The 13842-nt window shown below is 41.0% G+C and overlaps 1 protein-coding gene across 5 annotated transcripts in view; it reads right to left on the reverse strand.

Annotated features, from left to right (window-relative positions):
• Positions 1 to 2486: 2486 nt before the first annotated feature.
• The window catches only part of mfhas1 (multifunctional ROCO family signaling regulator 1), an 89798-nt gene continuing 78442 nt past the window's right edge, over positions 2487 to 13842 (reverse strand). Inside the window, exons 2-4 of one of the 5 annotated variants that reach the window (XR_013498154.1) lie at positions 12000 to 12122; positions 6065 to 8346; positions 2487 to 3985 (exon numbers count right to left, since the gene is read on the reverse strand). Coding sequence is in view for 2 of the 5 variants with exons in the window: in XM_078214208.1 (XP_078070334.1) it covers positions 3981 to 3985; positions 12000 to 12122 (128 nt within the window). In the remaining 3 variants the exon portion in view is untranslated. Of the gene's footprint in view, positions 3986 to 6064; positions 8347 to 8596; positions 8676 to 11898; positions 12123 to 13842 lie in introns of those variants that run through there. The other 4 variants (XR_013498155.1, XM_078214208.1, XR_013498156.1 and 1 more) reach the window with 4 other exon arrangements.

The following is a 13842-nucleotide window of genomic DNA, read 5'->3' on the forward strand; positions in this document are numbered from 1 at the left end:
CTTGGGAAATTTGAAAAGTCTTTCCTTCACAATGAAAAACACTGCTGGTGCAGGGTCAGTGAGATCATTGGTACCGGCCTTTGTACCACCCAAGCTGAAATAGGCATGGGCAAAAGTTAGTGCTAAATTCATTAACACTAATAAACTTATTACAAATGTGTACACTCAATAATAAAAACAGAACTGAATATAGACCTGAATAGCTAAGATTTGCAGGGCAGTAGAGGAAGAGCAGGGGAGTGGGACTCATTGGATCACTCTTTCAAAGTACCAGTACTGGCATAATGGGCTGAATGGCCTCCTTCTGTGCAGAAGTAGTCCATGGTTTGATGATCTAATGTTTGATTTAGCTAGAGCAACCAGAAACAACTAAAAGAAAAACAGAAAATGTTGAAAAGCATTTGTAAAGAGATTTGGGGCAGCACAATGCCAAGCACTGCTGCCTCACAGTTCGGGTTCGATTCCCGGCTTGGGTCACTGTCTGTGTGGAGTTTGCACATTCTCCCCATGTCTGTGTGTGTTTCCTCTGGGTGCTCCGGTTTCTTTCCACAGTCCAATGACATGCCATGCTAAATTGCCCCGTAGAGTCAGGGGACTAGCAGGGTAAATACGTGGGGCTACGGGGATAGGGGTTGGGTGGGATTGTGGTCGGTGCAGACTCGATGGGCCAAATGGCCTATGATTCTATGAGATAAAGGTAAAGTCCAGAACACATTAAAGATTAACAGGATTAAATCGACAGTGTCAACAAAGCTACTAAAACAGCAAACACTGGGAATACACAGGAGATCCACCAGCATCTGTAAAAAGCTAAGAAATTGTTTCTGGTTTGCCACCAATTGCAGAAGTCCTTGTCATGTGAAAAAAGGAGCACCAATACATACAATGAGCAAATAGCAAAAAGGAGAAACAGTTACAGCAACAAACTGAGCAACGCAAGAGGGAAGTCAGCTTAATCACAGGCACATCTCTTTGTCAAGGGATATCGTTAATGATGTTAAGGCCTGGATTAAGTACCTGGTGATGAGTAAATCAGATTATCATGAAGGTTTAACTAACTCACCAATGTCCTTTAGGGAAAGAAAGCTACTGGCCTTTGCCAGTCTGGTCAATGTGTGGCCACAGATCCTCGTCAGTTTAGCTACCTCTTAACTGTCCTCTGAAGTGGCCCAGCCAACAGTTCAGTTGAGTCAAACCTCGACCAGCACTTCAAAACGACAGCTACCCACACCTTCTGAGGGTATCTCTAGGAAAGGACAATAGATGTTGGCCAGGCTAATGACACCCACTCACTGGATATTAAAACATAAAATCAGGTTTAGTGCCAGCCATGACTGGGTTGCAGTGGGGAAGCTTCAATTGGTAGAACTATTATTTGAAATATTGGTTTGTGCCCCATGTTGTAGTCAGGGAGCATGCTGGCATTACACATAAATGCTTTGTGGTGTCCATCATGCATTTATGAAGATTTGCTGATACCCGCTTCCCACTTCTCAAGGAGGCAAACTTATCATTTGATAAATGGTCAGCTAGTGACTAAACTCATTATAAAGGGTGGAAAGCAAGGACAATATTGTGATTTAGGTGGGATCATAGAATTACAGTGATATTTCAACATAGAAATAGGTTGTTTGGCCGTGTTGGGCAGTGCAGATGCCAGGAGTGGGTTGTTGCTGCTTAGTGCACACTTATCTCTCACCTTTTTGGGCCAAAGCTGTTGATTAAAACAGCATGTTGTCCAATACACTGGTTTTCAGGTCCCATGGACAAAAGGGCATTAGCAGCCAGGGACTTCCATCTGTTGGGCCATGGTTATGCTTGGCAAGGTTTGCCGTTATATTCTGCAGGTTCTAGCTGACTGGGAAACATTCCTCTTCTTGCCATTTGCCAGAGGCAAATTGGAAAGATTTGCTGGTTGAAAAATCAGCCTGTTTAGCCACATAATGAACGCACCTTCCTTGACCATCAAGTTATGGAGTATATACATGTTCTGAACCAATTTACACTCTATTCTCACTACCAATTCCTACATGGGGAGGAGGGTGAAAGAACACACTACAGCATATTCCATAGCCTTCTTCATTCATGTGTCTTGCCAACAACATCTTAAAATGGGGACAACATTCAATTTACCAAATCCGTGATTTGTGAACTGGCATCAGAGGATAAGAATGCCCTTGCAAAAAACTGATGTAAAAACCCAACAACCTCACGAATGTTACTCAATCTGGCCTATATGAGATAAATAACTTTGGTGACTCAAGGTCCTATTAAGTGGCCTTACAAAGTACCTCAGTTGTAAAAACAACGGCTTCACAGTAACTAGGCATGGGTAAGAAATGTTGCCTTCTGAGACTCATTACATCCGTGGAACAAATGTTTAAAACAATATTTACCAAAGCAACTTCCTACAGCACTGGAAAACTTATAAACTTGATTCAATCGTTGCACATAGTGTAGCAAGGATTACAAAACGGAAGCAGGAAAATTTTCCACGATCCTTTTAATAAGTGTCATTTATCCAAGAGGAGTCGATGTGCAAATGTTTTAGTTCCATCACAATACACTTTTTTTTCACAACACGTTAGAAAAAGGATATTTGTAAGCTGCGCTGCTTTTCCTCCTTTTCAGATGTATTCTTTATTTTTTTTAAAAATGTTTTTGAAGATGCACAACTTCAAAAATGCCTTTGCATCAGAAAGCATGTGTCTTTCTAAATTGTCTGATCATGTTCAAAGTCCCAAATGGTTCACATTCAACAGAATACCTTCTGAAACGTAGTCACTGCCTTGAGTGCAAAAACAGTCAATATTTATCACACAGCAAGATCCCACAATTAAAAGACCGACAGGTTGTTATTATTTCTTTTGATGGTGTTGATTCAGCAATGAATGTTGTCCAGAACAGCAAGGAAACACTCCTGCTCTTCTTCAACTAGTGCTTTTGGATCTTTTCAACAGGGAGGGCAGATCGGGTCTCAGTTTTAAAATCTCATTTGTAAGACAAACCAACAGTGTAGTCCTCCCTCGACACTACACTGAAGTGTCAGTCTGGATTATGTGCTCAATGTCTGCAGTGAGGCTCAAACACACAACCTACTGACTCAGGAATGAGAGTGCTCCCACAGAGAAAGGCAGAACATACACTGACAGCTGGGCTGAAAGAATGATGTAGATTTTGTATGCATTATTTGAGATATATTTTTTGTAAAAAAAAAATGCATCTTCCAAACAGCTCTTGTTCCCCAGGATCCTATTTTAATGAATACCCCAGATAAATATATAGAAACAATGGGACCTTGCAGTTCTAACCCAATTCTTCATCCGTAGGGCGATCTGGCAGATATATCAGGATCAATTGGAGGTCTGGCTCAACTGTGATTCAGAAGAAGGATGAATATAACAAAGTGAATAGGATTGCTTTGTCACACTGAGTATTGCACATACAGTTCCTGGAAAGCTTGAAATTAAATCTTTCAGTGGGTTTAAAAAAACAAAATAGCGCTGATGTGCTTACATAGACTCTGTGACATCTGTGTTCCAGACTCGAGGGCAGAACAATCATATTTGGCATTTCATTCCTATAGCCTTTAGACAACACTGAAAGTATGGCTTTAGTAAAACACTGCAAAAGAAAATCCCTGAGGAGCCACGCGTTCCAAAAATGAGTGGTGGAACACCCTACATCTGCACTGTTCGCTGGAAGAATGGGTGTATTCAGGTCAACTTGCTTTCAAATGATGAAATCTCTTGCTACACATCCAAATGACGGCTGCTTAGAATGGACGGGAAAACCGCTCCCCATGTTTTGTTCGACAATTAGTCGTTTAGTCAATCAGGTGCAATACTTCCAATGTCCTGTGCCCATCCTGGAACCGCTTTGATACCAAAGTCAAAGAGCGTCTGCAGGTTAGCTCTTTCCTTCCATATTTCCAGGGAAATAAACATTCCACGACTGGTCACAAACACTTCAGCTCAATATCAACCTAATAAAGAGAACAAAAAAGAAATGAACAGTCTTGACGTAAACCTGCACTTATAACACAGGTGTAGCATTGATACAAAATAATTATGGAGGAGGAAGGTCATTCGGCCATCTCAGTTCATCTATGCAAAAAGATGTTAAAGTCCTCTAACTACTGCATCCAGTTGGGTTTTTTTTCCCCCAAGGTTTTTGCCTTCATTATTTTCTTCGGAGGTCCAATCAAAGCAGCTCTTCTCTGCACTGCCGCACTGTGGTCAGAATTGGATGCAGTGTCCAAAGCAATCAGAGAAGTGGTACAGTTTGATTACTACTCCCTATGACTGATACCAATGCGAGACTGCAGGAGGAAGCCTTGCTCAGATGACATCAGGTCAGGCCTCAACTCTTGACTTATACAATCTGAAACCTTTAACATTTGCTAACTACTTTGCACTAACGTTTAACCTCTGCAAGAAGGTAATTGGATACTGTAGAAAAAGTGATAAATAGCATTTACATGCCAGTCTAATGGAAGCTCATTTACCCCACACACAATTTTCATTGCAGCAGTTAAAGCATAGAAAGTTTCATATACCTTTAAAACGCTGATTTCATGCTAAGCTAAAATGAGGACTGACTGCTCTCACCAGGATGCATCCACTTGGCTGGGATTTAAAAGAATTAAAAGTAAAAATCCTTTTCATAGCTGAAGCTCTCTGATGCACAGTCATGGTCGACAGAGACTCTGGGGTGTCTATCCACCCAATCTGAGTCAGTGGGACATTACAACCTGTAAACAGGTGCAAGAAGAATAAACTTGCATTTACATGGCACCTTTCACATCATTAGAATATTCAAAATATTTCACAGCCAATTAAGTGTTTGAAATGTAGTCACTATGTTTTATAGGCAGTGATAGCAAATTGAACTCAAAAGATACCAATGAGAAAAATAACTAATTAAGATTGAAAAGGAAAAGATTTGGAAAGGCTTCAAGGAAAAAGGTGAGTGGAGCAAATTGGATAACTCTTTTCAATAAGCTGTACATATAAATAGTTCCTGAAGACAGAAACTTGAGATACCTCTACTTTGAAGGAGCTTGTGCCCTTTCTAGTCCATGATACACTGTAAGGTAGGGATAGTTAGCTCAGTTTGCTGGATGCCTGGTTTATGATTCAGAGCAATGCCAACAGCATGAGTTCAATTCCTGCACCAGCTGAGGTTATTCACGAAGACCCGTCTTCTCAACCTTGCCCCTTGCCTGAGGTGTGGTGATCCTCAGGTTAAATTGCCACCAGTCAGCTCTCCCCCTCAAAGGGGAGAATAGCCGATATAGTCATCTGGGACACTGCAAGGTGTAGCATATTGGACCACCAATCTGCATACACTTTCAATCAGCCAAGCACTGCATCTATTAAACTTTGGCCAAATGATTTAGAATTGATTGGGCAATTCTGTGGAGATTGAGTCTTTGGAATTGGGGGACTTGGGGGACTTGAAAAAGGTTGTAGCTTCAAACACCAACTGATGCAACATGAGCTTTACTATTTAGGTTTTCTTTGCTGTTTCACTTTAAATTGAAAATAAACTTCAGAAAAGATAATTTGTAGCACCAGACACGATATTTGCATATCATGGTCATTGTGTACTCTGTACACACAGTTTATGATAGGATAGCCTGCAAGATACATTTGCACAGTTGTATATAGTGGAGTGTACAATGTCAAAGTAAGGAATTTAGTCAGTGTGGAACCACTGTGAGTCACTGAGGTATCGTTGACAAGGTAAGCTCAAAGTCCAAGCTTACAGCAACACCCAGTATGTTCATAGATACAAAACCTAGGTTATTGAATCAGTCACAAAGGCGATAAGTATGTTTACTGAATAAATGAACAGATCCTAAAAATTACACTCCAACCAAGAATAATTACTAGCTATCCACATAATCAGATGGTGATAAAGGATGGTGATAAAGTTGTCTCACAGTTACACCCATACTAATGAACTCTTCTGGTACCTCTTTAAAGACTCTGGGGCAGAGCTAAGGGCCAGTCTATGGAGTAAATGCCAATATAGTACAATACAATGGGGCAGAACATACCTTCACCCCAGAGTGGAGTCTTCAGTTTGGAATGTTTCAGTGGGGGAGCATTTTGGGCTTAGTGACCATAATTCCATAAGATTTTGCGTAGTCATGGATAAGGACAAGAGTGGCCCTTGGGCGAGTGCCAATTACATCCAAATTAGATAGGAACTGGGGAATGTGGATTGGGAACGGCAATTTGAGAGTAGATCCACATCTGGCATGTGGGAGGCTTTTAAAAGCCAGTTGATTGAAGTGCAGGACAGGCATGTCCCAGCAAACATTAAGGATAGAAATGGCAGGATTCGGGAACCATGGATGGCGAGGGAAATTGTAAACTTAGTCAAAAGGAAAAAGGAAGCATACGATAGGTCTAAGCATCTAAAAACTGACGAAGTCATTGAGAAGTAAAGTGAAAGTAGGAAGGAGCTTAAACGTGGAATTAGGAGACCTAAAAGGGGCCATGAAATGTCTTTAGCAAACAGGGTCATGGAGAATCCCAAGGTTTTTTATGCATATATTAGGAGCAAGAGGGCAGCAAGAGAAAGAGTAGGCCCACTCAAGGATAATGGAGGGAAGTCATGCGTGGAGCCACTAGAGTGGGTGAGGTCCTTAATAAGTACTTTGTATTGGTATTCACCAAGGAGAAGGACCTGACGAATGTTGAGGTCAGGGATAGTGTGTGAACGCTCTAGAGAATGTCAATATATCGAAGGAGGAAGTGTTGAGTATCTTAAATTGCATTAAGGTAGACAAGTCCCTGGGGCCAGATGTGATCTATCCCAGGTTACTGCGGGAGGCAAGGAAAGAAATTGCTGGGGCTTAACAGATATCTTCACATCCTCTTTGGCCACTGGCAAGGTTCTAGAGGACTGGAAAGTAGCCAATGGTGTTTCCCTTGTATAAGAAAGGAAGCAGGGATAACCCAGGAAATTATAGGCCGGTGAGTCTGACATCAGGGGGGAAGCTTTTGGAGAAGATACTGAGGGACAGGATATATGCATATTTGGAAGAAAATGGACTAATTAGTGACAGGTTTTGTACGGGGAAGGTTTTGTCTCCCAACTTGATTAAATTTTTTGTAGAGGTGACAAAGATAATTGATGAGGGAAGGGCTGTGGATGTAGTTTATATGGACTTTAGTAAGGCGTTTGACAAGGTCCCACATGGCAGACCAGTACAAAAACTAAAATCACATGGGATTCGGGGTGGACTGGCTAGATGGATACAGAACTGCCTTGGTTATAGAAGACAGAGAGCAGCGGTGGAAGGGTGTTTTTCAGAATGGAGATCTGTAGCTAGTGGTGTTCCACAGGGATCAGTGCTGGGACCTTGTTTGTAGTATATATAAATGATCTGGAGGAAAATGTGGGTGGTCTGATTAGTAAGTTTGCGGATGACACAAAGATTGGCGGAGCTGCTGATAGTGCCGGGGATTGTCAAAGGATATAGATAGATTGGAGACTTAGGCACAGAAATGGCAGATAGAGTTTAATCCGGAGAAATGCGAGGCAATGCATTTTGGAGGATCAAATTTAGGTATGAATTACGCTGTAAATGGTAGAATCCTTAGGAACATTAACATACAGAGGGATCTGGGCGTGCAGGTCCACAGTTCTTTAAAAGTGGCAACACAGGTGGCCATGGTGATTAAGAAAGCATATGGCATGCATGCCTTCATCAGCCAGGGCACTGAGTACAAGAGCTGAGAAATCATGCTGCAGCTATATAAAACCTTGGTTAGGCCGCATTTGGAGTATTGTGTACAGTTCTGGTCACCATATTACCGGAAGGACTTGGAAGCTTTGGAGAGAGTGCAAAGAAGGTTCACCAGGATGTTGCCTGGTCTTGAACGTGTTGGCTATGAGAAGAGGTTGAATAAACTAGGATTATTTTCACTGGAAAGACGGAGGCCTGATAGAGGTCTACAATATTACGAGAGGCATAGACAGGATAGTCAGAGGCTTTTTCCAAGGGTGGAAGTGTCAATTATAAGGGAGCACAGGTTCAAGGTGAGAGGAGGAAAGTTTAAGGGAGATGTGCGGGGGACGTTTTTCATGCAGAGTGGTGGGTGCCTGGAATGTGCTGTCAAAGGAGGTGGTGGAAGCAGTAACATTTAAGAGGCATCTGGATGGGTACATGAATAGGGAGGAAATAGAGGGATACGGACTGAGTAAGGGCAGAGGTTTTTTTAGTTTAGTTAGGGCATCATGATCGGCACAGGCTTGGAGCGCCGAAGGGCCTGTTCCTTAGCTGTACTTTTCTTCATTCTTCTTTGTTCTTCTTCTACTGACACAAGCCTGTAATATAAAAACTAATCAACTGAAATACCTATCATTTGAAAGCAAACAAAGTAATTTTCCTACATCCAGAAAACCCAAAGTATTCTCCAATGAAATAATCTAAAGTGGTCATGACATCCGGGGGTATAAGGAATCAGCCTCATCACCCGTGCACCAATATCTATTTATGGTTGTTCCCTGCAGAACCTAGAGACATTACATTTTATTCTTACCAATAACCAGCTGAGAGAAAGGTGGGCTATGTTATGGGAATCACTGATTCGGACTGCACAACTCACTCAGTTCTAGGAATCTTCCCACAGACTGAAGAAAAGTGTACTTGGCTCCTAGATTTCAAAAGGATAGTAAGTCAGAACAAGGAACCCAAAGTCCTATTTGTTTAACTTCAGTTATTGGCCAGTTGTTAGAAGGGATCATAAGATAATTAGAAATCGGAACAGAGTCTAATTGGCCCATTGGGCCTTCCCTCCACTTTCATGTCTGTCCCCCATGATCCTTCACTCCCTTGTCAATCAAAAATCGAACCCAACCTTAAATATATTCGATAACCAAAATTCCACAGCTCTTTGGAGAGAATTCCAAATATTAACAACCCTCTGAGAAGAGAAATTCTTCCTCATCTCTGTTCTGAATGGGAGATCCCTTACTTTTAAACTGGGTCCCTTAATTCCAGATTCTCCCACAAAGGGAAACATGCTCCTAGCATCCATCCCGTCAAGCATTCTCTGAATCTTACGTTTCAATAAAATCATCTCCCATTCTTCTAAACTCCAGTGATTATAGGTCCGGATTGCTCAACCTTTCATAAGACAACCCCTTCATCCCAGGAATCAGCCATGTGAACCTTCACTGAACTTTCCCCAAGGTAAAGATATCCCTCCTTAAGTAGGGTGCAACCCAATACATTTGCAACAAGGTTTTCCTATTTTTATACACTACTCCCCCTGAAATAGAGGCCAACAGTGCAATGATCTTCCTAATTATTTGCTGTACCTGTATGCTAACTTTGTGATTCATGTAGGACACGCAGATCCCTCTGCAATGCAATATTCTGCAGTGTCCATTTAAATAAAATTCTGCTTTTCTACTCAAAGTGGTCAACTTCAAACATTATACTCCATCTGCCAAATTTTTGCCCACTCATTTAACTTTTCAAAAGCTCTTTGCTGACTCTTTGTATCCTTGTCAGAAGCTGCTTTACTACCTATCTTTGCATCATCAGCAAATTTGGCTACAATGTCGTCAGTCAGTCCCTTCATCCAAGTCATTAATGATGTGGAGATGCCGGTGTTGGACTGGGCGCAGTAAGAAGTCTCACAACACCAGATTAAAGTCCAATAGGTTTATTTGGAATCACGAGCTTTCAAAGTGCTGCCCCTTCCTCAGGTGATCGGGCCACCAAGTCATTAATGTAGTTCATAAATATTTGAGCCCCAGCACTGATCCCTATGGAGCCTCATTAGTTACATACTGCTAACCTAAACATGACCTATTTATCCACCTCTGATTCCTGTTAACTAGCCAATCCTTTATCTATGCTAATATATCAGCCCTAACACTATGAGCTCTAATCTTGTGCTGAAATCTTTCATATGGCACCTTATTGAATACCTTTAGAAAACACCATATCTACTGGTTCCTTTTTACATATCCTGCTTGTTACATCCTCAAAGAACTCTAATTAATTAGTCAAACAGCAATGTGGTTGACTCCTAAATACCTGCTGAAATAGCCTAGCAAACAACTCAGTTCAAGGGCAATTAGAGATGGCCAATAAATGCTGGGCCAGCCAGTGACACCCACATCCATGAACAAATATATTTTAAAAATTCATGCAAAGTTACAGATGTAAGGCTGCTGAGTGGGAGAAGGACCAGGGTCAGAGTTCTGGAACTCATGTTCAGGAATCATTGAAGAATCATGACCAGTGCTACTGAAAGCTAATTGGGTGGCTAGAACAATTAAATAATAAAATCAGAAATTAATAATACAATTCCTGTTAAGAATGTAAACAGATTCCAATTTAAGTACCAATTTAATTTTTCTTATGATGCCAGTGGACCAGTATAACCTGTATCTCCTGAGACATTTATGCTCCATTACTTAGAGTGAACAGTGATCAAACCAAGGAGATTAAATCAATACAAGCATCAATTGGAAGCATCTTCTCTCTGGTGGATTCATTAAAAAAACCCATCCAAAACCACAGATTTAAGATAACTGGCAAAAGAACAAGTAGGGAGATAAGAATTTTTGATGCAGTGAGTTGTGCTGATCTAGATTACGTTGCCTGACAGAATGGTGGAAGAACATTCAATAGTAATTTTCAAAAGGAGAATGGGATTTAGACTCGAGAAGGGAAAATTTGCAGCGAATTTGCGGGGGGGGGGGGGGGAGAGAGAGAGAGAGAGAGAGAGAGAATTGGGACTAATTGGAGAATGTTTCCAGAGAGAGAAACACCAGTTAGATGAGGTGGTGATTTCCTTCTGTGTTGTATGATCCTATGGTTCCTAAATAAAATTATTTCCTTGCAACTTTTAGAATAGTGCCATGTTCTTATTACCTCCATGCTTGTTGATATTGAGGCCTTGAAGAGGATTGTTTGATAGATACATAACTGGAAAGCTTTTAATAGCAAGACAGAATTTCCCAAACTCGTAAACTCCATGATCTAGAAGGACAAGGCAGCAAGCGAACAAGAACACCACTACTTGCAAGATCCCTTTTAAGTCATACTCCAACCCGAATTAGAAATATATCGCCATTCATTCATCATTACTGAATTAAAATCTTGGAACTTTGTACTTGACAGTTAACTATTAATGAATATAAAAATGCTTATAGACCAGGCTTTTGACCTTGGAAAGGCAGACTTACATTAAGTCTGTGTTTCAGTGTTTGAAAACAATGCAGGTATTATATCCTGTCTGAGTGGATATTTGGGCTAGGTGGGCAGGTGGAACTAGAGGCATCAGTAAAAGTTATTGAAGCAGGAAGTTAACATAGAAATACAAATCACTGACCACTAGTTGGCCTGAAATGGAGTGACTTAATGCAAATGTTCATAAGGTAGCTGGATGTGTTTGTGCAAGTCATTGAAGTGGTGAGAGCTAACTGGACTGGCATCACCAGGAACTGTGCAACCCTTGATTTTTGTTTGATTACTTCTGGGAAGTCCAAAGGGGACTTGCCTGAAATTTTATTTTTCTAAGATGGCACTTTTCGCTCTTTGTTTTGCCTCTGCAAGGGGATTTGAACTGAATGACAGCAGGTGAGGAGGGAGCTTCGATGGTGCTTGTACTATAAGACAGATTTGACCAGTTGTTCTGTTGTCCTTTTTCAAATATTTGCTTGCTCTCAAATTCATCTGGTACATGATAAATCAAATCATTTGATTATGTTTCAATTGGAAAATCAACTTAAATAAAACCCCAAATCAATTTTGTTTGTGATTTAGACTCAAGATCCTTGGGAATTGCCACACTGAATCTTTAAGGGGGATTGGACAGCACGCTACAAAATCCATAATTTTAAGCGCGCATACCCTACCTTATTCTGGCCAAAACCTTGTTGTCTGCCAAATATTTGAACAGAATTTTAAAGGTATTGTTTCTGATGAGCACTAGCAGGGAGGCCCACTGCTCACTTACAGCAGGGACTGATCACAGTGGGGGTCGGGGGATAAACCAGAGCCACGTCCACTCGCTCACTCCCGTTTTTGGGACAGATGATCTCAGTCACTCCTTCCGGCCTGGACTGGGTCAAAAGCTCCCCTGTTGGTAAAAGAAAGAAAGAGGTTCATTAGTTAAAGTGATTTAATCCCTCCATTTTAGACTCACATTAGCATTTTCATTTGAAAGATTAATAAATAAGTAATCCCGAAGTTGGGCAGGTACAATACATGAAGCTCCTACTGATTGACAGCATTGTGGCTATAAGCAAGACACCTCAATTCCCAAGCTCCTTTCATAGACAGCTCGGGAAAGCAAACCTTCAAAAGGCTGAAAAAATGTTTCTGAATTTGGATGGAGATTCCCATTTTGGGAGTAACTTCGGATTGTGTAAAAGAGGAACTATTGGGTTGACTGACCACTATACATCCTGCTCGATTTTCCTTTTCATATATCCTGCTTGCTCTCTGCCAAAGGTGAACGTTAAAAGTACCCCCTTTGGGAAAGGTAATTGCCAATGAATAGGAAAATTAGTGTCTTATGGGGTATTTACAGTTGAAGACATCTTGAAGTAAATTGATTTCTTTCCTTGTTACATTATTGAATTATAGCACCAACAACCCAGGTAACGGGCTTTTCAGATATCATAGCTGACAAAATAGTTATATGTTTGCACTTAAATCTCAATGAGAGAATCCCCTGTGAAAAGCTGTCAGTTGGGCAAGGGAGAGAGTGCACAAAACTTTCCAATAGACATTGCCAAAATCCAGCCCAGCATTATTAAAGGAATTCAGATGATAATCGAACAAAATTGTTTCTCTAGGTTGGCAAATGCCAAGTACCAGACATTAAATCTCTTCTCTAACCAGTCAAGCAATCATACTGACAATTTGTAGCACTGGCCTGGATTTGATCAGCAGGTTCAATACTCAAGTTTCCTTCCCTTCACACGATGGACAGAGAGAAGAAATTATCTAAGATTGCAGACAAGACCCACATTCAATTTTTAATAAACTTCAACCTTCTTCATTGTCCCTCATCCAATAAAAATGCATAAAACTCTAAGATTTGTATGTATATGTTTCCTAGATTAAGACACTGAATGCCTCAATGATTGCAAAGCATTTTGGGACTTCCTGAAATCGTGAAAGGCAACTATATAAAGGAAAGGCTTTTATTCATGTGAGCAGTCTTTAATTAAGCAGATTATATGCAATGACTGTTCTAATGCAAGAATATGTTTGCTCTATGTCCATGAGTTGACTTTGTTCCTCTCTTGTCAAGAAGGATGGACAAGCACAGCGATATCATGAGAACAACCATCACCCAATTCACAAACACTCTGCTGGGCATATTTAAGTTTTTAAGTTTATTTATTAGTGCCACAAGTAGGCTTACATTAACACTGCAATGAAGTTACTGTGAAAATCCCCTAGTCGCCACACTCCGGCAATTGTATCTTCGTTCCTTTGTTGTTAAAGGTTATAATCCTGGAATTTTTTACTGAACACCATTGTGTGAGCACCATCGCCACAAGGACTCATGGAGAAGGCACATCACCTTCTCAGGCCAACTGGTAATGATCAATGAAGGTAAGCTACAATGGTGCCGCATTCGAAGAACATAAGAACATAAGAAATAGGAGCAGGAGTAGGCCATCTAGCCCCTCGAGCCTGCCCCACCATTCAATAAGATCATGGCTGATCTGACGTGGATCAGTACCACTTACCCGCCTGATCCCCATAACCCTTAATTCCCTTACCGATCAGGAATCCATCCATCCGCGCTTTAAACATATTCAGCGAGGTAGCCTCCACCACCT

Source organism: Mustelus asterias, chromosome 6, assembly GCF_964213995.1.
Source record: "Mustelus asterias chromosome 6, sMusAst1.hap1.1, whole genome shotgun sequence".
Taxonomy (NCBI): domain Eukaryota; kingdom Metazoa; phylum Chordata; class Chondrichthyes; order Carcharhiniformes; family Triakidae; genus Mustelus; species Mustelus asterias.